The sequence below is a fragment of the Elephas maximus genome, chromosome 19 (assembly GCF_024166365.1).
Source record: "Elephas maximus indicus isolate mEleMax1 chromosome 19, mEleMax1 primary haplotype, whole genome shotgun sequence".
Taxonomy (NCBI): domain Eukaryota; kingdom Metazoa; phylum Chordata; class Mammalia; order Proboscidea; family Elephantidae; genus Elephas; species Elephas maximus.
The window spans coordinates 34,797,783-34,821,389 of record NC_064837.1 but is presented as its reverse complement, the minus strand read 5'-3'; the positions used below and the strand labels follow the sequence as shown (position 1 = coordinate 34,821,389).

The 23,607-nt window shown below is 38.8% G+C and overlaps 1 protein-coding gene across 1 annotated transcript in view; it reads left to right on the top strand.

Annotated features, from left to right (window-relative positions):
• Nucleotides 1–1,771, top strand: part of GDPD1 (glycerophosphodiester phosphodiesterase domain containing 1) — a 38,577-nt gene extending 36,806 nt beyond the window's left edge. Inside the window, exons 9-11 of the mRNA XM_049861209.1 lie at nt 382–433; nt 963–1,201; nt 1,748–1,771. Coding sequence (XP_049717166.1) covers nt 382–433; nt 963–1,085 — 175 coding nt within the window. The 3' untranslated portion in view covers nt 1,086–1,201; nt 1,748–1,771. The remainder of the gene's footprint in view (nt 1–381; nt 434–962; nt 1,202–1,747) is intronic.
• Nucleotides 1,772–23,607: the final 21,836 nt, after the last annotated feature.

Here is a 23,607-nt window from a genome sequence, read left to right as displayed (position 1 = left end):
TCCATTATGCAACTGAACTGCGACGTTATAGAACTTGATCAGAATTTGCTGCCTTATTTTAGCTTGGAAAGTTAGGAACACACACTTCCCAGCTCTTTCTCACACTCATTATGGCTCCATTGAGCTGCTACAATAAGAACGGTTCTCCTGATGATCTGGTAGCAGCGAGTAATAGAAAGGAGGTTCTCTTTGCCCATCAGCAGCCAGCAGTGAAAAAAGATACTGTAGTTAAGACAGGAAGATGCATCCACGGCAGCCATTATTGCTTGAGGCCATTGCTTGTATTGCTGAAACATTGGGCTTTAAATTCAACTAGGAATTACTAAAATCTAAATTCCCAGTTAGGACTAAGAAGTACCCACATATGTTTTACTTTTCTAGATTACTAATGAGGAAAGCTTTGTTTGACCACCTCACTGCCCGTGGCATTCAGGTAAGTTTCTAGAATGGTACATTTTGGAAACAGCATAGCTCACCAATTTAACACAACTGTAAAGGGCAGGATTTTTATTTATTTTTTACTGTACTTTAGGTGAAAGTTTACAGCTCAAGTTAGTTTCTCATATAAAAATTCATACACATACTGTTACGGGACCCTAGTTGCTCCACCCTGGACTTCCCATGTCCAGGCAACCAGCTCCTAGCCCATTCTAAGGGCAGGAACTTTTAATTGACTTACTTTGGTCCCTGACTCTAATAATGCTGCCTTACTGACTCACAAATAAGGGCCAGAATTTCTGGGCTATATTATACTGATGACAGGTGAGAATAGCTGAAGTCAGAGGGTTGGAACAGTGCATACATAAGAAGCAAAGTGGAATTTTTTTAAAAGGGTTTAATGATTTCTTAAAAGTATAGGTTTAAAAGGTTATTTCTAAGTGTGCTGAGGATTGTAATGGATAAATGCTATTATAAAAATAACTTTTGTACTTTAACATTTTTCTCACACTTCTACCTTTTAGGTGTATATCTGGGTATTAAATGAAGAACAAGAATACAAAAGAGCTTTTGATTTGGGAGCAACTGGAGTGATGACAGACTATCCAACAAAGCTTAAGGATTTTTTACTTAATTTTTCATCATAGAAAAAGAGAGTACTCAAAGGCATTCAAAAAAAAAAAAAAAAATGAAAAGACCTAAGAAAAAAATCTTTCACCATCATTTTCCTAAGCCATTTCCGGAATGGTTAAAGGTTTAATCAGTTAAGTTTTATTACCTCATTTTTAAACCTGTCTGAGAATGTAGAAACTATATATTGTATATTTATTTTAAACAGTATTGCTTATTTTACATTTGTAAATAGTTTGTTTAGAAAGATAAATGGTTATGAGCTGTAAGTAGATTATTAATCAAGATTTCTGTATATGATGCAGTATTCTACTGTTATGAATAATTCTGAAATCAAAGAGTATTGGGTAAATTTAGCATTAGCCTTCACTGGAATAAGATCGACTACTTAGTAAAACAAAATCATTGAAGGCCATTACAACTATTCTGAGTTGTCTCCTTATTTCTAGGTACATCTTACTTAAAGCAACAAAAACAAAACAAAAAATAGTGCAAGGAGAGCTTGGAAATCAGTGGTGTAGTTATCTGGCAAGTTATACATTCTTAATAGAAGGCAGGCTCAAAGAAATAACTGAAAGTGTATTACTTGATCAGAAATAAAGTCTGTAGACAGTAGACCAAGATTGGATTTCTTGACTGCTGTTGCTAATGGGTATATCCTATTTGAAATCTTTTTCAGGTATTTAACAGTGCTACCATGGATTTAAAAATGGACTTATCAATTGTAAATTAAGGCAAAATCCAAATAGTCATATTTTTATGTTCTTCAAAAGGAATGTAAAATTTCTGTTTTTGGCAATGACTAACTGTTTGGGCCTGCATTTGGATTTTAAATAACATCTTGAATCCTAATAATCATATTTAAAAAAAAGTGTGCATCATTGTTTATGGTGTAAGCCTCCTGTTCCTGATCTTTATGTCTAAATTTATTCTTCTGAGTGTTTGGTGGAAATAGAATTTCCCAGAGGATTAGACATCATTTTCTTCAACTTTTCTGATGTGACTTCATGTAAATATGTTTTTAATCTTTTAAAATAATTTTTATTTTGGGAATTAGATGTAATCTAGAATAAATGTCTTTTACCTAGATTATCTCTCTCATTTGGAGTTTGCCAGCTAAACAGCTATGAAGGATGGTTGCACTCTCCCATCCGTCCCTAGATGACGTAAATAACATTTGCTTTTTTGTTTAAACTGAAATAAAGTTTTCCAAGAACAAGATAAGGGTTCTTGATTGTTTTTTTTACAGTTGTAATTCCAGGTATACTTTATAAATTTTTTACGAAATTTATTGTGGTAAGGAATTTGCCTTTTGGCATTTGAACAAATGGCTTTGGTAGGTACTCCATTAAATAGTCATTTTCATACTATAGTTATAATTGCTAGGAATCATCTTTGTTAAATTTTTCTTATTTCTTTCGAAGTTTTTCTTTGTGATTCAGAGTGGTTCATATTTTAGGCATAGTATATATTTTGTGTCAACCAGTAAAAGATAAGGTACCCAGAATGGTAAAGATGTTTAGAAAGTCCTGTTTAAAAAGTATGATGATTTTATAGTCAAAGCGATTTTAATTAACTTAATAAAAGTATAGTACCTATGACAAGGCCGATGATACTCATTATCAGATGACATCTGGAATACTGCTTTACTGATTAGGGTGTCATACTTTAAAGACAATAAATATCTTTTCATCTTGAGATGGATGACTGGGCATGGTGAACAGCATGGTAGGGAAGTGATCGAAGGTACGATTAGACCCTTTTGCTGGGATGAGGCTGGAGGTACTAGATTTGATGGACCCAGCTGTAGGTCTAGTCCAGCATACCAATAGTATCCCAAGTATGTAACAGTGGACAACAGTTGGCAGGTAATTCAGCAAGCAATTGGCATTAGGAGTTTTAACTTGAGAAAACAGTGAGATTATCTTGGTAGGACTAGGGTCTTAGGCAGGTTACCAAGTCAAAATAGGACACAGTATAAGAACTAGGACCCAGACCTGGAAAGAAACTCATTTAGCAGAATTGAAGATCAGAGTGATACACTGTACCGATTACAGGGTAAATTGGTGCTGAACCCCAGAGCTGCTTAAACCACTCATTTCTGGCCAGGACTGGTTCCAGAGATTGAAGTGAAGCCCTAGCTGCACATGAGCATCTAGTCATAGCTGTGGATGAAGAATGGCTGTGGTTAGTTGAGAAAAGTATGGAATTTAAAACATAAATCATCATATGTTCCAACATGGGAAATTATTAACATAAAATACAACATGAATGACTCTGTGTAGAATTGTGCAACACGGTGGCCCTGGAAAGGGTCCATTTAAAAAAAATAGTCAAGAGAGATCTGCCATAGATAAGAGAGTGCCAACTGAAGGAAGGCTACGTATGCCAGAATATTCTGAACTGAAAGCTATGTGCCTCAAGTAGTTGGACAAATGTGAGACATTAAAAGCAAGAGCCAAAGTTACTAGGGAATAATATGGCAACCATTTTAGTAATAACAGGAAAATGTAAATAGTCTGGGACCAGGCACCAAAACAAGATCAGAACTAAAGCAGATAGATCCAAGAGTCAGAGAGGAGATCAGAATGCTGGGAGATACCAAGGCAATTCATAAACCCACAGTGATGTTTAGCATCTCTGCCTCTTTTGTAATTTTGAAAAGTTGGGTCATACAAATACGTGAAATAAGGATACAAACCTAGACTAAACAGGCCAGAAACCAGGTCAGAAGGCTAAATGGATCCATAAAGATCTAATTGATGTTGTTGTTGTTGTTGTTAGGTGCTGTCGAGTCTGTTCCAACTCATAGCGACCCTGTGCACAACAGAACAAAGCGCTGTCCGGTCCTGCACCATCCTTACAATCGTTGTTATGCTTGAGCTCATTGTTGCAGCCACTGTGTCAATCCACCTCGTTGAGGGTCTTCCTCTTTTCCGCTGACCCTGTACTGTGCCAAGCGTGATGTCCTTCTCCAGGGACTGATCCCTCCTGACAACATGCCCAAAGTATGTAAGACGCAGTCTCGCCATCCTTGCTTCTAAGGAGCGTTCTGTCCGCACTTCTTCCAAGACAGATTTGTTCGTTCTTTGCACCACAATTCAAAGGCGTCAGCTGTTCTTCGGTCTTCCTTATTCATTGTCTAGCTTTCACATGCATATGATGCGATTGAAAATACCATGGCTTGGATCAGGCGCACCTTAGTCTTCAGGGTGACACCTTTGCTCTTCAACACTTTGAAGAGGTCCTTTGCAGCAGATTTACCCAATGCAATGCGTCTTTTGATTTCTTGACTGCTGCTTCCACGGTGATGATTGTGGATCCAAGTAAAATGAAATCCTTGACAACTTCAGTCTTTTCTCCATTTATCATCATGTTGCTCATTGGTCCAGTTGTGAGGATTTTTGTTTTCTTTATGTTGAGGTGCAGTCCATACTGAAGGCTATGGTCTTTGATCTTCATTAGTAAGTGCTTCAAGTCCTCTTCACTCTCCGCAAGCAAGGTTGTGTCATCTGTATAACCCAGGTTGTTAAAGAGTTTTCCTCCAATCGTGATGCCCCATTCTTCTTCATATAGTCCAGCTTCTTGGATTATTTGTTCAGCATACAGATTGAATAGGTATGGTGAAAGAATACAACCCTGATGCACACCTTTGCTGAGTTTAAACCAATCAGTGTCCCCTTGTTCTGTCTGAACAACTGCCTCTTGATCTATGTAAAGGTTCCTCATGAGCACAATTAAGTGTTCTGGAATTCCCATTCTTTGCAATGTTATCCATAGTTTGTTATGATCCACACAGTCAAATGCCTTTGCATAGTCAATAAAACACAGGTAAACATCCTTCTGGTATTCTCTGCTTTCAGCCAAGATCCATCTGACATCAGCAATAATATCCCTGGTTCCACATCCTCTTCTGAAACCGGCCTGAATTTCTGGCAGGTCCCTGTCTATATACTGCTGCAGCCGTTTTTGAATGATCTTCAGCAAAATTTTGCTTGTGTGATTTTACGCTGTCAGTGGTAGGATAATATCCATATGGCTACAAGGAAGACCACTTAATACAACTATTATTCAAATTTACACACCAACCACTAGGGCCAAAGATGAAGAAATAGAAGATTTTTATCAGCTGCTGCAGTCTGAAATTGATCAAACATGCAATCAAGACGCATTGGTAATTACTGGTGATTGGGATGTGAAAGTTGGAAATGAAGAAAGATCAGTAGTTGGAAAATATGGCCTTGGTGATAGAAACAATGCCGGAGATCAAATGATAGAATTTTGCAATACCAACGACCTCTTCATTGCAAATACCTTCTTTCACCATCATAAGTGGCGACTATACACATGGACCTCGCCAAATGGAACACACAGAAATCAAATTGACTACATCTGTGGAAAGAGAAGATGCAAAAGCTCAATATCATCAGTCAGAACAAGACCAGGGGCCGACTGTGGAACAGACCATCAATTGCTCTTATGCAAGTTCAAGCTGAAACTGAAGAAAATCAGAGCAAGTCCAAAGAGAGCCAAAATATGACCTCAAATATGTCTTACCTGAATTTAGAGACCATCTCAAGAATAGATTTGACACATTGAGCACTAGTGACCGAAGACCAGACAAGTTGTGGAATGACATCAAGGACATCATACATGAAGAAAGCAAGAGGTCACTGAAAAGACAGGAAAGAAAGAAAAGACCAAGATGGATGTCAGAGGAGACTCTGAAACTTGCTCTTGAGCGTAGAGCGGCTAAAGCAAAAGGGAGAATTGATGAACTAAAAGAACTGAACGGAAGATTTCAAAGGGCCTCTTAAGAAGACAAAGTCAGGTATTATAATGACATGTGCAAAGAGCTGGAGATAGAAAACCAAAAGGGAAGAACACACTTGACATTTCTCAAGCTGAAAGAACTGAGGAAAAAATTGAAGCCTCGAGTTGCGATAGTGAAGGATTCCATGGGGAAAATATTAAATGACGCAGGAAGCATCAAAAGTAGATGGAACGAATACACAGAGTCACTATACCAAAAAGAATTAGTCGATATTCAACCATTTCAAGAGGTGCCATATGATCAGGAACCAATAGTACTGAAGGAAGAAGTCCAAGCTGCTCTGAAGACATTGGCAAAAAACAAGGCTCCAGGAATTGATGGAATATCAATTGAGATGTTTCAACAAACAGATGCAACAAACAGGTGCTCACTCATCTATACCAAGAAATATGGAAGACAGCTTCCTGGCCAACTGACTGCAAGAGATCCATATTTATGCCTATCTATTTCTTTATTATAATTGATATTAGATTGCATTAAAATTAATTTGGCAATAGTGTACAGAGTGGAAGTCTTGCAACAATCCAGGCATGAGGCAACGGGCCCCATATGAAAAGAGTGGCAGTGTAACTGAAAAATAGTGAATCTATGCATCTCTGTAAGGAAAGACTTAATAACAGTTAGTGATCGGATGAGCTTAAAATGAGAAGGGAAAGTCACAATTCCAAAGCCACAAGAAAATGGGGAACTTAGTGAGGGGAACTAGTTTGGTGGTAAAGATAACTATGGTTGTACTTTGAGTTTGAAATGACAAAAAAGAATTTGAGTATCTATGCTTTAGATACATTAGCCCTTGGTTGTAAACCTTGGACCTTGGATCGGCCTGGAGAAATAGATTTAGTTTTGTGTACTTCATAGGTATGCATTTGCAAAGCTAGAACTTTAGAGGTGATATTAGTTCCTTCTCAGTAGTCTACTTGCAATTTGAATGTTACAGGCCATCAGATGCCTAGGTTGTGAATATCATGGTTCATACCATAGTGAGATTAATTGAGCATAACAGATTTTCCCTCTCATTTATGCCTTTTTCTTTCAAAAATAGAGAACTCAATTGTCAAAAAGAAAAATTTCATTAATGAGTCAATTCAAGTTAATAGGATTTATTGAGCAAGAACCTGTTCGTAAACAGCCAAAACTGTCAAGGGGCTCGTTTAAGCAGTACAAATACGTAGCTTTTAAAAGCAGGAGATTTCTCGTAGGGAGGGTACAATGATTGGATCTTAGGTATGTCTTTAATTGGAGGGAAGGATCTTATGAATGACTTTATATCATTTGTTTTGTAACTATACTTGTCTGTTGCGAATTGGTGGAGTCTGGTATCTAGTACTGCTATAACAGAAATACCACAAGTGGATGGCTTTAACAAACAGACATTTATTTTCTCAGTTTAGGAGGCCAGAAGTCCGAATTCAGAGAGCTGGCTTGCGGGGAAGGCTTTCTCTCCCTGTGGGCTCTGGAGGAAGGTCCTTGCCTCTTTAGCTTCTGCTTCCTTGTTCCTTGGAGATCTCCCTATGTTACCCTATCTCAACTCTGCTCTCCTGTTTATCTCAAAAGAAATTGACTCAAGATACACCCTACACTAATCCTGCCTTTTTAGCATAACAAAGACAGCCCATTCCCAAATGGTATTATAACCACAGTCATAGAGTTTAGGATTTACAACACATTTTGTGGGGGACACAATTCAATCCATAACTATGAGTCCAATAGGTTTCTTTTAACTGTCAAGTTGTTTTTGCTGATGGTTAGAACACTGAAAATTTTTCTATTCTGTCAAGGTTTGTATCTAATATGAAAGACCATTTTGATTTATTCTTGGAAAGATTTCACACCTGGCACAGTCATTAATGTTTAGTTAATATTTAACACTATGAGAACAGGCATAATTTTTACTCATATTATGAAAAGAATACAAATATACCAGTCTTGTTTGTCCAATAGATTTTAAATTTATTTTCTTGAAGCCCTACGAGAACAAGCAGGGCCTAGACAGTGTCTGCTGGATAAGTGGGGATGCTTATGCTAAGAGAAGGCTGAGCAGGTATGACTGGGTTACTCATTCCCACTTTGATCAAAGCTGCTTCACTTTTCTGCTTCATATATGTTGTTGTTGTTAGGTGCCATCGAGTTGGTTCTAACTCTTAGCAACCCTATGTACTACAGAATAAAACACTGCCTGGTCCTGCACCATGGTCACATCATTGTTAGGCTTGAGCCCATTGTGGCAGCTACTGTGTCAGTCCATCTCATTGAGGGTCTTCCTCTGCTTCACTGATCCTCTAGGAAGCATGATGGATGTCCTTCTCCAGGGATTGATCTCTCCTGATAACATGTCCAAAGTATGTAAGATGCAGTCTTGCCATCCTTGCTTCTAAGTGGCATTCTGGTTGTACTTCTTCCAAGACGGATTTGTCTGTCCTTTTGGCAGTCCCTTGTATATTCAATATTCTTCACCAATACCACATTTCATTCTCGGCCAGCACCACAATTCAAAGGTGTCAGTTCTTCAGTCTTATTCATTGCCCAGTTTCCGCATGCATATGATGGGATTGAAAACACCATGGCTTGGGTCAGGCGCACCTTAGTCTTCAAGGTGACATTTTTGCTTTTCAACACTTTAAAGAGGTCTTTTGCAGCAGATTTGCCCAATGCAATGCATCTTTTGATTTCTTGACTGCTGCTTCCACGGGTGATGATTGTGGATCCAAGTAAAATGAAATCCTTGACAGCTTCAGTCTTTTCCCCACTTATCATAACGTTGCTTACTGGTCCAGTTGTGAGAATTTTTGTTTTCTTTATGTTGAGGTGTAATCCATACTGAAGGCTTGATCTTCCTCAGTAAGTGCTTCAAGTCCTCTTCACTTACAGCAAACAAGGGTGTGTCACCTGTATAACACAGGTTGTTAATGAGTCTTCCTCCAATCTTGATGCCCCGTTCTTCATATAGTCCAGCTTCTCAGATTATTTGCTCAGCATACAGATTGAATAGGATGGTGAAAGAATACAACCCTGACGCACACCTTTTCCGACTTTAAACCACGCAGTATCTCCTTGTCCACATAAAATTTCAATTAAAATAGGGGTCTTCTGCTTTAAAAAAAGTTTTTCTTCTTCTTTGCTTTTATAATAAATCTTTGATCTAAGACTTTTCACCCCTCCAAGCTTGAATAAAACCTCTCTCCCTCCTTTCTTCTTTCTTTCTCTTCCTTCCTTCCTTCCTCCCTCACTCCCTTTTCTTTCTTTCTCATCCTTCCTTCCTAGTTCACTCTAAGCCCTTTTTATTCAATAAGTTCTTCAACTGTTTATGATCCTTTCTGGTCAAAAAACTTTTCGAGAAAAGGGGGAGTGCAGGGAACAGGAATTATAAAAAAAAAAAAAAAAAGTACATTTACAAAAGTAAATGGCCAACAAACATGAAAAAATGTTTGGTACATTGAGTGATGTACCAATTTCCAATTCTCAGATGCACAAGAGTGAAAAATGTCCACTGTTGGTAAGAGGCTTGGGGGAATAGCCCGTCATGAACTATTGCTGGGTATGTAAATTGGCAGAACACTTTAAAAAGCATTTTGACAATAACTTTAAATACATACATCCATTCACTCAGCAATTCTAGAGCTAGGAATAATATACAACGAAAATAATAAGACAAGTGCCCAAAGATACGTATACACACAGTGAAAAATTGGAAACAACCTAAATATGCAGCAATAAGGGACTGGTTAAATCTGAAATATCCACGTGATAATATCCTTAAAATATTACTGTTCAGTATTTACTGATATGAGATATTAGATGAAAAAACTAAGCAATACAATGGATACTGTATAAATAAAACATGTACACATTTTTAAAAGTTACAACTAAATGTTAATAGTGGTTTTTTTAAAAAATAATTTTATTGTAAAGTACATTTGACAAAAATTTGCTGTTTTAACCATTTTTAAGGGTACAATTCAGTGACATTAATTATATCAACAAGAGATGATAATTGAAATTAAGAGAATAAACTCTTGAAGGAAGTGAGTGGGGAAGAAGAGTGAGCAAAGAGTTAAATCAGCATATGGTTAAAGGAGACAGAAGTAGTCTGAGAAATAGAAGTAAGGGAAGTACAATGTTCTCAATACCATGAAAGTAGAGAACTTAAGAAGATAATCAGCAGTGCCCAAAATAGGAAATAGAGATCAAGGAAGGCGGGGCTGGAGAGAGTGATTGCATTTGGCTTAAAAGGAGGTCTCCATACTATGGTTCATTTATCTCTGTAGCCTATGAAACTGATACCAGATTGCAGAGGGATGAAAGACTGAATAGTACTAAATGAGGCAAGTAAAAATCAAACACTTAACTCAAAGGAGTTAGAGAACCAGGACATTTAAAAGGGCAGGAGTATCAGGTGAGTTGTTGTAAATGGGGAGGCATATAAATGTGTGAAAAGGAGAAGGAGCTAATGGAGAGAACTGGAGATATTGGAGAGAGAGGATGTGTGAGCCAAGATCTCCTTCAGGGTTGAATGGGTTGTAATTTAGTCAAACAATGTTTATGAATGCCTGCTGCGAGAGGCACCTGGGTTACAACAGTACGAACCCTATAAGAACAATTCCTGTCTTTTTGGTGCTTCTGGTCTAGTTATTAGGTAGTCCAAAGTGGAGAGGAGAGGAGGAAAAGGTATCTTTTTGCTCAGACTCCAGGGTAGAATGGGAAGATTAGGTTAAAAGACTGGGATGTTGTACTCTTGCAAAAGGATAGAAGAGCCAAAGTGGGTGGGGTGGTCATAGTGGGAGAGCTGAAGTTTCTTATGTGTGAGAGGACTTGGAGATGAGAAGGGTAAATTGAAGAAATCTGAGAGTTGTATAAGGAAGCACTTGAAGTAGCCGACCATGGAGGGGCTAGAATAGAGTGGAAATCTAGTGTGGCCATGAATTGTCAAAGAAGCTGACGTGTATTTCTTAGTTTCCTGGAATACCTACTTGGTGATTTACAGACAGTTGATACCAAAAAACACCATAGGTTGCTAGATGGGGCAATTTGTTTATTTTTCAAATGTTTAAATTCAAATTGAACTTCAAATAACAGTGAGTTTGAAAGTTGGGCACTGTTGAATAATGGCAATGTTTAACATTTATGTAAGTATTTAGATTTGACTCAGTTTTATCTACATTCTCATGTGTTCCTTACAACAACCTGGTAGGCTGGTTGATATTATCACATCCTCATTTTTTTCGATGAAACTCAAATTCAGGGAATGTACAAGGTCAATTAGTTGGTATGGTGGGTCTTCTTACCCTTGCCACCCACTCTGCTTTTTCTAATTTGTCTTCAATTCACCATTCAATGCTGAGAGAAACATAAACCAGGTAGAAAAGGAGGTTATAATGTGGTCCTATCAAAAGTGAGCTTTCCAAATAAAAGCTACAAAAGAGAAAATTCCCAAATGTCAAATGTACTTACTGTTCTCTGATATTGCTTAAACAGTGCTACTACCACTTGTGGAGATGGGAATTAAGCGTTGATATTCCCTTCAGCTACTGAAATATTGCCCATGTAAAACTGTACCACCACATTTCTTGAGAAATTAATAAATCACAGATAAGAACAAAAAATAATATTAAACATTTGTGACTCCAACACTCGGAATTGACAACTGTTAATATTTTATTATATATGCCTTAGTTTCTTCTAATGAAGGAAATAAAACCTCTTCTACCTAGTTTTTGATGTTTCTTAGCATTGAAAAATGAATTGAAGACAAATTAGAAAAAGCAGAGTGGGTACAAAGGGTAAGAAGACCCAACCACACCAATTTCTAGCCAAGTGACCTTGTAAATTCCCTGAATTTGAGTTTCACCTAAAAAAAAAATGGGGTTGTGATAAAATCGACTAGGCTACCAGGTTGTTGTAAGGAACACATGAGAATGTAGGTGCAGTGCAATGAATGGCTTTTGTGACACCTTTCTTGCTATGGTCTTGTAATCGCCACTCACTTGGATCGACCTCTGCAAATAGGGTAATTATGGCCCACCAGGGTGATTGGTCAGTTTTGCCATCCCTCTGGGCTTGAAATGAGCCATCTCAGAGAAAGGAAAGAGAGAATCCCACCACCACCAAGGAAGAACAGCCAGAAGAGGAGTGTGTCCTTTGGACCTGGGATTCTTGTGCTGAGAAGCTCCTGGAACCAGGAAACGGAAAGAAAGAGTTGTAACACTGAAGACAGCAAGAAGTGGTGGCAGAGAAACAGCATCAGGAGAGACCATCAGGAGACGATGCAGTGGGCTTCCAGACCCACAGATCAAGAAAGCTGAATACCTGTGGGCAGGAGCCTTGCTGGCCAAGTAGGGTGCCTCCAGACACTTGGTGGAGCTAGGTTTGTCAACCCATGGAGGTGGAGCTGAGCACCTTCAGACCGAGGCTTATTGGTAGAGTGGGAAGCCTCTGGGCACTCATCGGCAGAGCTAAAAGAGCTCTGTAACACTTGGTGGAGCAGGGCAGAGGCCAAGGGCCAGAGAGAGGCATGCCTGATGGAAGAACTGTATCCTGAGCATTCCTGAACTTGAATTGTAACCTGTTACTTCCCTAATAAACCCCATAATCATGAGTATGGTCTTCAGTCCTGTGTGGCCATTGCAAAGAATTATTGAACCCAGCAAAAAAGTAGAGAGTGCTGTTTGAGGGATAACTGATGTCAGAATTAGTAAAGATGGTGGAAAGAGGTGGCATAACTGACCTCCGCCTCATAGGAATCAGTCTTGGGCTATTGATCTTGATTCTCCTTCCTCCTCGTGCCATTTTTAAGTAGGTAAAGTGAATCAAATCCAAATACTTACATAAATATAATTTATCGTTCCTAGGGTTATTTGGGCATTATCCCCAGTCCCGTTCTCCTCCCAGTTTGGCCAGTGGGGGAGCCCTAGTAGGTCAGAGAGAGGGGGGAAAGGGAGGTTGGTATTTATTCTCTAAGGTTCCTCCCTCAGTGAGACCATTTTGGTCCAACCCAGTGCTTTCAGTGGGGGAGCCCTAGTAGGTCAGAGAGAGGGGGGAAAGGGAGGTTGGTATTTATTCTCTAAGGTTCCTCCCTCAGTGAGACCATTTTGGTCCAACCCAGTGCTTTGATTAAAGACCACCTTATTTCAAAATGACTCTGCTTCCAGGTAGAAGGAGCTCTGCTGTGACTATCCTTGGGCATTTTACTAACCTGGTGGTTTCCCCGTTAAAAAAACAAAAAAACAAACCCATCGCCATCGAATTGGTTCCGACTCACAGTGACCCTATAGGACAGATTAGAACTGCCTCATAGGGTTTCCAAGGAATGCCTCATGGGATTCAAACTGCCGACCTTTTGGTTAGCAGCCATACTATGCCACTATGGTTTCCCCATAGCTTGGTGAATGGTCCCTTCTTGAACAATGCTCATTCCCGTTTGAGTGTGCACCTGTGTCCTGCTTGCTCTGTAACTGACTCACCTGAGAAGCTAGCCAAACTGCAGATTTTTACATCTTTTCCCTTTCTTGTCTTCATTCATTAACTAATTTAATTATCTATTCATTCAACAAGTATTTATTGCATACCCCATGTACCAGGCACTGGACAAGGTGCTGTGGGTACAGTGGTAACAAGGTGTAGTTCCTGCCTTGGGGAGGAGACAAATAATAAAAAGGAAATAACTATAGCTAATTATGTTGTGATAGAGGGTTACAGAGGCAGGGGAAAACTTTAGATTCATGGTCCGGGAGAGCCTCCCTGAGGAGGTGACATTTCGTCCTGCAGATAGAAACAGGGGGAAGAGAGTCTGAAGCAGAAGAAACTGCAAGTGCAAAGGTTGGAAAAGGCTTGACATTTTCAAGGAGCAGAAAGGAAGCCAGTGCACTAGAAGCAAAGTCAACTAGGGATGCAACATATGGCTAGAGAGCTAGACAGACCAGGGTAAGGAATTTGGGTAAGGAGCTGGCCTTTTGGTTAGCCATATCACTTAACCATTGCACCACCAGGGCTCCTAAGTGATATAAGCTCTAATTTATAGATGAAGAAACCCAAGCTCAGTGGGTTGAATGACTCACACAAGATTGCCTAGCTAATAAGATGACTAACCTGGTATTCATACCCAGGTCTTCAGAGACAAAGTTCAAAACAGTTTCACCATACAACACTGTGGTTAAAAGGCTAGTACTTTCTTGTAATCCTTGTCACTGCACTTCTTAAATATGGGAACCAAACCAATGCCTTTGGACTCTATTCTGACCCATGACGACCCCGTGTGTTACAGAGTAGAACTGCTCCATTGGGTTTTCTTGGTTGTAATCTTAAAGGAAGTAGATCACCAGGCCTTTCTCCTGTCATACTGCAGGATGGGTTCAAACTACCTTTAGGGCAGTAGTCATGCACAAGCCATTTGTGCCACCTAGAAACCAAACCCAAACCAAACCCATTGCCGTGGAGTCGATTCTGACTCATAGCGACACTACGTAACAGAGTAGAATTGCCCCATAGGGTTTCCAAGGAGTGGCTGGTGGATTTGAACTGCCAACATTTTGGTTAGCAGCCAAACACTTAATCACTGCGAACAGGGCCCCAGTGCCACCTAGAGACCTGCTTAATGATGGGAACAGTGTGATAAAAAGAAATCAGTCAGCTCTCATGTAATTTCCTTTCTCTTCCAAGTAAGACATTTAATTAAATATCTTAAAGTTTAATATACTGTGTATCAGTGCTTAACCTCTCCCATTACACAGAGGGTGGCTTTTTTTTTTTTTTACTTCCTCATTTTAGCCATTTTTACCATATTCCAAAAGACATTTGAGTTTTTTAAAAAATAGGAGTCCACCTTTTGTGTTTTCTGTGAGCTTTGAGGTCAAATATTAAAGTTTACCAGTGATGAAGCTATTATAGTTCTGTGTACTTAGGCAAAATGCTCAGATGAACTGTATAAAGCTTTATAGGTTCTTTCCCAACCCCTTCTCCTTTGTAGCTGATTCATTTCCCTTTTTCTTGGGTATATGCCTGCAGTCATCATTTTTAAGTCATGTGATTCTGAAGTAAGAAACCATTTAGGCAGCTTTGCCAAATGTAGCAGGATACACCTGGTCCTACTGATCGCTAACAGAAACATTGAATTTAGTCCATCAAAAACTTAAGATAAATGGTATCATTTCAGAAGAAAAAAACCTTTTGACTCAGATGGGAAATGCCGAGAAGTATTACACCATTTCTCTCAGGAAAAAGCTGTCCTTTTCTAAATTTATTAGTTCTTGGAATAACTTTCCCAAATAATTTGTTCTGAAAGTTATCAGAAGGGCAAATGAGACCTTGACAATTTGAGAAGAGAAATGATTATTTCACTGGACTCAACAGATAATTTGGAAAAATGGAAATATTTGGATTATTAGTATTTTTAGAATTTTAAAGTTTGAAGGGACTTTAGTGATCATTTATTCCAAACTTATCCAAACAGAAATTCTGTATGCCTGATAGAAGGGCATTTACTTCAGTGATTAGGAGCTCACTACCACATAAAGCAACCTATTCCAGCTTCTTGACACCTGTCTTTTAGTTTGCTGTTTGAATTCCCTGTGCTTTGTTGACTTGTTCACATCTAATCTACAAGATTGATGCAACTGATAGAACACTGAAGGCGCTCTGTCTATGCCAAGAAATTTGCAAGACAGTTACCTGGCCGACCAACTGGAAGAGATCCATATTTGTGCCCATTCCAAAGAAAAGCGTTCCAACAGAACGTGGAAATATTGAACAATATCATTAATATCACACATAAGTAAAATTTTTCTGAAGATCATTCAAAAGTGATAGCAGTAGTACGTTGACAGGGAACTGCCAGAAATTCAAGCCAGATTCAGAAGAGGATGTGGAACAAGGGATAATTGCTGATGTCAGATGGGTCTTGGCTGAAAGCAGAGAATACCAGAACGATGTTTACCTGTTTTGTTGACTATGCAAAGTCATTTGACTGTGTGGATCATAATAAATTATGGATAACATTGCAAAAAATGGGAATTCTAGAACACTTAATTGTGCTCATAAGGAATCTGTACGTAGACCAAGAGGCAGTTAATCAAACAGAGCAAGGGGATATTGCATGGTTTAAAATTAGGAAAAGTGTGCATCAGAATTGTATCCTTTCACCATACTTATTCAATCTGTACGCTGAGCAAATAATCACAGACACTGGACTATATAAAGAAGAATGAGGCATCAGGACTGGCGGAAGAGTCATTAACAACCTGCGTTATGCAGATGACACAGCCTTGCTTGCTGAAAGGGAAGAAGACTTGAAGCTCTTACTGATGAAGACCAAAGACCACAGCCCTCAGTACGGATTACACCTCAACACAAAGAAAACAAAAATCCTCACAACTGAACCAATAAGCAATATCATGATAAACAGAGAAAATACTGAAATTGTCAAGGATTTTGTTTTACTTGGATCAACAGTCAGCGCCCATGAGAAGTGTTTTTTAAAGTGTTAAAAATAAAGATGTCACTTTGAGTACTAAGGTGTGCCTGACCCAAGCCATGCTATTTTCAGTCACCTCATAGTGGTATTTTTTTTCATATACGTGTGTAAGCCAGACAATAAGTAAGGAAGACAAAAGAAGAATTGATGCATTTGAATTATGCTGTTGGTGAAGAATATTGACTATACCATGGACTGCCAGAAGAATGAACAAATCGGTCTTGGAAGAAATACAGTCAGAATGCACCTTGGAAGGGAAAATGGCGAGACTTTGTCTCAGGTACTTTGGACATGTTATCATGGAGAAAGATATCACGCTTGGGAAAGTAAAGGGTCAGTGAAAAAGTGTAAGGCCCTCAACAAGATGGATTGACACAGTGACTGCAAGAACGGGCTTAAACATAGCAATGATTATGAGGACAGCACAGGACAAGGCAGTGTTTTGTTCTATTGTACACAGGGTCACTTTGAGTCAGAACCAACTTGATGGCACCTAACAACAACAACAATAACAAACCTATAAGAAAAGGGTGATGAAGTAGTTGCGCTGTTACACTGGAGTCAGTCCTATCCTGATAAAAAAAAAAAAACACCATTAAAATACTTGCACCATACTGATGATTTTTTTTTTTTAATTTATTGTGCTTTAAGTGAAAGTTTACAAATCAAGTCAGTTTCTCATACAAAAACTTATACACACCCTGCTATGTACTCCTAGGTGCTCTTCCCCTAATGAGACAGCACATTCCTCCTCTCCACCCTGTATTCCCTGTGTCTGTTCAGCCAGCTCCTATAGGGTTGCTATGAGTCGGAATCGATGGCACTGGGTTTGGTTTTGGTTTTGGTTTATCCCCCTCTGCATTCCCATCTCACCTCCAGACAGGAGTTGCCTACATAGTCTCAAGTGTCTACTTGAGCCAAGAAGCTCACTCCTCACCAGTATCGCTTTCTGTCTTATTGTCTAGTCCAATCCCTGTCTGAAGAACTGGCTTCCAGAATGGTTCCAGTCTCGGGCTAACAAATGGTCCAGGGACCATGACCTCCCGGTCCCTCTAGACTCAGTCAGACCATTAAGTCTGGTCTTTTTATGAGAATTTGAAGTCTGCATCCCAGTGTTCTCCTGCTCCATCAGGGATTCTCTGTTGTGTTCCCTGTCAGGGCAGTCATCTGTAGTAGCCAGGCACCATCTATTCTTCCAGTCTCAGGCTGATGTGGCCCTTTCTGTCTCTTGGGCTCATTTTTACCTTATGTCTTTGTTCTTCATTCTCCTTTGCTCCAGGTGGGTTGAGACCAATTGATGCATCTTAGGTGGCAGCTTGCTAGCGTTTAAGGCCCCAGACACCACTCACCAAAGTGGGATGCAGAACATTTTCTTAATACATTTTGTAATGCCAATTGATCTAGATGCCCCCTGAAACCATGGTCCCCAAACCCACATCCCTGCTACTCTGGAAACTTCTCTGCTTTTGGTTTAGTCCAGTTGTGCTGAGCTCTCCGGTATTGTGCGTTGTCTTTCCCTTCACCTAAATAGTTCTTGTCTACTAACTAATTATGACTACCCCGTCCCTTCTCTCCCTCCCCACTCTCGTAACCATCAAAGAATATTTTCTTCTGTGTTTAACTTTTTCTTGAGTTCTTATAATAGTGGTCTCATACAATATTTGTCCTTTTGCAACTGACTAATTTCACTCAGGAAACCCTGGTGGCTCAGTGGTTGAGAGTTCAGCTGCTAACCAAAAGGTGGGCAGTTCGAATCTACCAGGTGCTCCTTGGAAACTCTATGGGGCAGTTCTACTCTGTTGTATAGGGTCACTGTGAGTCAGAATCGACTTGACAGCAACAGGTTTTTAATTTCACTTAGCAGATTCCTCCACATTATGAGATGTTTCACAGATTCATCGTTGTTCTTAATCATTGTGTAATATGCCATTATGTGAATATACCATAATTTATTTATCCATTCATCTGTTGATGGGCACCTTGGTTGCTTCCACCTTTTTGCTATTGTAAACAGTGCTGCAATGAACATGGGTGTGACGAAGGTGCTCTTAGCATCTGTTTTAACTTGTACTACTTTTCGAGTGATATCTCCTGGTCTTCAGGAAACGTCAGGAACGTCTTAAAAATAAGAGGTAAATTTTTTTTTTTAAACCCAAAGATTATAGATGTATGTAGATTAAAAAATTGATGTCCCATTCTTTATCTAGTTCTATTTCCCAACATTAACAATTGTCTGTTGTGTGTTCAAAATATTTGCAAGTATAAACAAATTGTTTCATTTTTATTACAAATGATATACTATTTCGTACTGTTCTATAACTTGCTTTTCTCTAGTGAAAACTTTGAGGTGGATTGTGAAGGATTTTCATAGTACTGATCTGTCTTACTGTCTTCCTTATCTGATTTAAATGTGAAAACTTTCTCACAAACCAAGGATTTGATTTGAATAGTATCTAAACTGGAACTCTGGCAAAATAAACTTAAAATCCAGTAAACTGCTTTGGAAGAGCCCTGATAGGAAAACATTAAAAGTTAAATAGCATTATTGTGTTCTGTGAATTTGTGCTATTGGTAAAGCTCATTGGCTCTCTCTTAAATGTCTGATGGCCTTTCTTTTTGGTTCTTCTCACTACAGTGAAACCTGTGAGAGAAGGAACTCAGTGGGACTGCCTTGTTCTTCTGGGTCTCTCCTGTTTTCCAGCTTTGACAGCAATCTTAACACTTTTGTATCACTTGTTTTAGTGGAAAATAATGTTTTCTTTCTCTGATAGGTTTCTGCCCTACACGGTTTCCGGCTTTCATGCATTTTACTATAATTGTTAGCAGTAGTTCCTGAAAAATCCCTACCCACAACCCCTGTAGCCTCTTTACTAGTCTGCTTCCTTCTAGTGGCATTGATCCTTTCTTCCTACAGCAGGTCACGTCCCAGAGGTCACTTCCTTTTTGTTCTGTGTTCTTCATTCTGCGTTCTATTTGAAACGTTCTTATCTTGCAACCTGACCTTTACTTTTCTGCGTAACAAGTATCTGATTTAGGGTACAGTGAGATTCTGCCAGGCTTGGCAGAAATACCTTCTATGACATTCCTGACAGATGGCCATTCAAATTCTACGTGGGAACATCATGATGTATTCTAAGAGCAAAACTTCAAGGGCTGGAAGAGGATCCCCTATAGCTACAACGTGCAAGTGTTTCCACTGCATCAAGTGTTGTAAAAGGTCTGTGTTAGATTAGAAGATTTCTGTGATGTAACATCTAGATGCTTGGTTCTGAACTGAGTCTTGGTTTTGATGAGCCAGCCTGTCAAAGTAAAGGCTTTTTTGAATATGGTTGGTGCAATTTGAATATGGGTATTAAATGGGATGAGAGTTTATTAACATGAGTAAGTAGAGATCATAAAGTCGAAGTAGGTTACATAGCAACATGTACATAGTCTCATTTTAGTACAAATGTATATATTTTTATAAATATCCATAGAAAAATATCTCAAAGTGTATACACGAAGCTAATCTTTGGTTGTGGTAGTGTAATGTTTTTATATTATCCAGTCATCCACAATGCTTCATAAACTGATTTTGTAATGCTAACAGCTTATGTTTTATTAATAAATACAGCCTATAGGTTCTGCAAAAATATAAATGTGAATTTAGTTCATGATAAAGATAATATTTCAAACTAGTTAGAAAAAGAAGATATATATGTGTGTGTGTATAGATACATATATAATATATATAAATATAATACATTATATAAATATGTTGTTGTTGATGTTAGGTGTCGTTGAGTTGTTTCTGACTCATAGCGACCCTGTGCACAACAGATCAAAATACTGCCCCATCCTGTGCCATCCTCACAATTGTTGCTATGCTTGTGCCCATTGTTGCAGCTATTGTATCAATCCATCTCCTTGAGGGTCTTCCTCTTTTTCGCTGACCCTCTACCAAGCATGATGTCCTTCTCCAGGGACGGATCCCTCCTGATAACACGTCTAAAGTACGTGAGACATAGTCTCATCATCTTGCTTCTAAGGAGCATCCTGATTGTACATCTTCTAAGACAGATTTGTTTGTTCTTTTGGAAGTCCATGGTATATTCAATATTCTTCGACAACACCACAATTCAAAGATGTCAGTTCTTTTTTGGTCTTCCTTATTCATTGTCCAGATTTTGCATGCATATGAGGCTGTTGAAAACAACATGGCTTGGATCAGGCACACCTTAGTCCTCAAGGTGACGTCTTTGCTTTTCAAAACTTTAGAAAGGTCTTTTGCAGCCAATTTGCCCAATAGATTTCTTGACTGCTGCTTCTATGGGTGTTGATTGTGGATCCAAGTAAATTGAAATCCTTGAAAACCTCAATCTTTTCTCTGTTCTTCATGATGTTGCCTATTGGCCCAGTTGTGAGGATTTTTGTTTTCTTAATGTTGAGGTGCAGTCCATACTGAAGGCTGTGGTCTTTGATCTTCATTAGTAAGTGCTTCAAGTCCTCTTCACTTTTAGCAAGCAGGGTTGTGTTATCTGCATAATCCAGGTTGTTAACGGGTCTTCCTCCAAACCTGATGCCCCATTCTTCTTCATATAGTCCAGCTTCTTGGATTATTTGCTCAGCATACAGATTGAATAGGTATGGTTAAAGGATACAACCCTGACGCATACCCTTCCTGACTTTAAACCGTGCAATATCCCTTTGTTCTCTTTGAACGACTACCTGTTAATCCATGTACAGCTTTCTCATGAGCACAATTAAGCATTTTGGAATTCCCATTCTCCACAACATTACCCATAATTTGTTATGGCTGACATAGTCAAATGCCTTAGCATAGTCAATAAAACATGGGTAAGCATCTTTCTGGTATTCTGTACTTTCAGCCAGGATCCATCTGACATCAGCAACGATATCCTTGGTTCCTTGTCCTCTTCTAAATCAGGCTTAAATTTCTGGCAGTTCCCTGTCGATACACTGCTGCACCCGCTTTCAAATGATCAGCAAAATTTTGCTTGCATGTGGTATTAACGATATTGTTCGATAATTTGCACATTTGCTTGGATCACTTTTCTTGGGAATAGCATAAATATGGACCTTTTCCAGTAGGTTGGCTGGGCAGCTGTCTTCCAAATTTCTTGTCATAAATGAGTGACCACTTCCAGTGCTGCATCTGATTGTTGAAACATCTCAATTAGTATTCCGTCAATTCCCAGAGCCTTGTTTTTTGCCAATACCTTCAGTGGAGCCTGGACTTCTTCCTTCAGTACCCTTGGCTCCTGATCATATGTTACCTCCTGAAATGGTTGAATGTCGACCAATTCTTTTTGGTATAGTGTCTCTGTATATTCCTTCCATCTTCTTTTGATGCTTCCTGTGTCATTTAATATTTTCCCTGTAGAATCCTTCAGTATTGCAACTTGAGGCTTGAATTTTTTCTTCAGTTCTTTCAGCTTGAGAAATGCTGAGCGTATTCTTCCCTTTTGGTTTTCTATCTCCAGGTCTCTGCATGTGTCATCATAATACACTACTTTGTCTTTTTGAGCCACCCTTTGAAATGTTCCGTTCAACTCTTTTATTTCATTGTTTTTTCCTTTTGCTTTAGCTACTCTGACATTCAAGAGTAAGTTTCATAGTCTCTTCTGATATCATTTAGGTCTTTTCTTTCTCTCCTGTCTTTTTAATGACTTCTTGCTCATGTGTCTGTCTGTTTGTAGTACTGTGTGGTCTTGTGTGTTGCTGTGATGCTGGAAGCTATGTCACCACTATTCAAATACCAGCAGGGTTGCCCATGGTGGATGGGTTTCAGCTAAGCTTCCAGACTAAGACACTAGGAAGAAGGACCTGGCAGTCTACTTCTGAAAAGAAGAACCCAGTGAAAACCTTATGAATAGCGTGGAACATTGTCTGATACAGTGCCAAAAGATGAGCCTCTCAGGTTGAAAAGCACTCAATGTGACTGTCAAGAGCTGCCTCCTCAAAGTAGAGTCAACCTTAATGATGTGGATGGAGTCAAGCTTTCAGGACCTTCATTTGCTGATGTGTCACAACTCAAAATGAGAAGAAATAGCTGCAAACATCCATTAATAATCAGAGCCTAGAATGTATGAAGTATGAATCTAGGAAAATTGGAAATCATTGAAAATGAAATGGAGTGTATAAACATCGATATCCTAGGCATTAGTGAACTAAAATGGACGGTATTAGTCATTTTGAATCAGACAACCATACGGTCTTCTATGCCGAGAATGACAACTTGAAGAGGAAGGGCTTTGCATTCATCACCAAAAAGAACATTTCAAGACCCATCCTAAAGTACAGTGTTGAAAGTGATAGGATAATATCCATACACTACAAAGAAGATCAGTTAATACAATTATTATTCAAATTTACACACCAACCACTAAGGCCAAAGATGAAGAAACTGAAGATTTTTACCAACTTCTGCAGTCTGAAACTGATCAAATATGCAATCAGAATGCAATGATAATTACTGGTGATTGGAACGTGAAAGCTGGAAACAAGGACTGGTAGTTGGAAAATATGGCCTTGGTGTTAGAAACAATGGCAGAGATCGCATGATTGAATTTTGCAAGGCCAACGACTTCTTCATTGCAAATGCCTTTTTTCAGTAACATAAAGGGCAACTATACACATGGACCTTGCCAGATGGAATACACAGGAATCAAATCAACTCTGTGGAAAAAGTTGATGGAAAAGCTCAATATCATCAGTCAGAGCAAGGCCAGGGGCTGAATGTGGATCAGATCATCGATTACTCATATGCAAGTTCAAGTTGAAACTGAAGAAAATTAGAACAAATCTATGAGAGCCAAAGTACGACCTTGTGTTTATCCCACCTGAATTTAGAGACCATCTCAAGAATGAATTTGAGGTGTTGAATAATAATGGCTGAAGACCAAATGAGTTATGAAATGACACCAAGGACATCATACATGAAGAAAGCAAGAGGTCATATATAACTATATACACATATTTATAGTATTGTGACATCTGATTATCACTTGGAAATTAAATAAAAATGGATCCCTGCCACACTCCTTACTCCAAAATAAATTCCAAGTGGAAGTAAAGATTTAAAAGTCAAAAAATGAAACCGTAAAAGTTCTTTAAAAAAAAAAAAAGCTGAATTTAGTTTTATCTTACACTTTAAAAGCCTTTCTAAGAATAAAATACAAAAGCCATGAAGGAAAAGATTGACACATTTGACTACATAGAAATTAAATTTCCTGGAATTGTG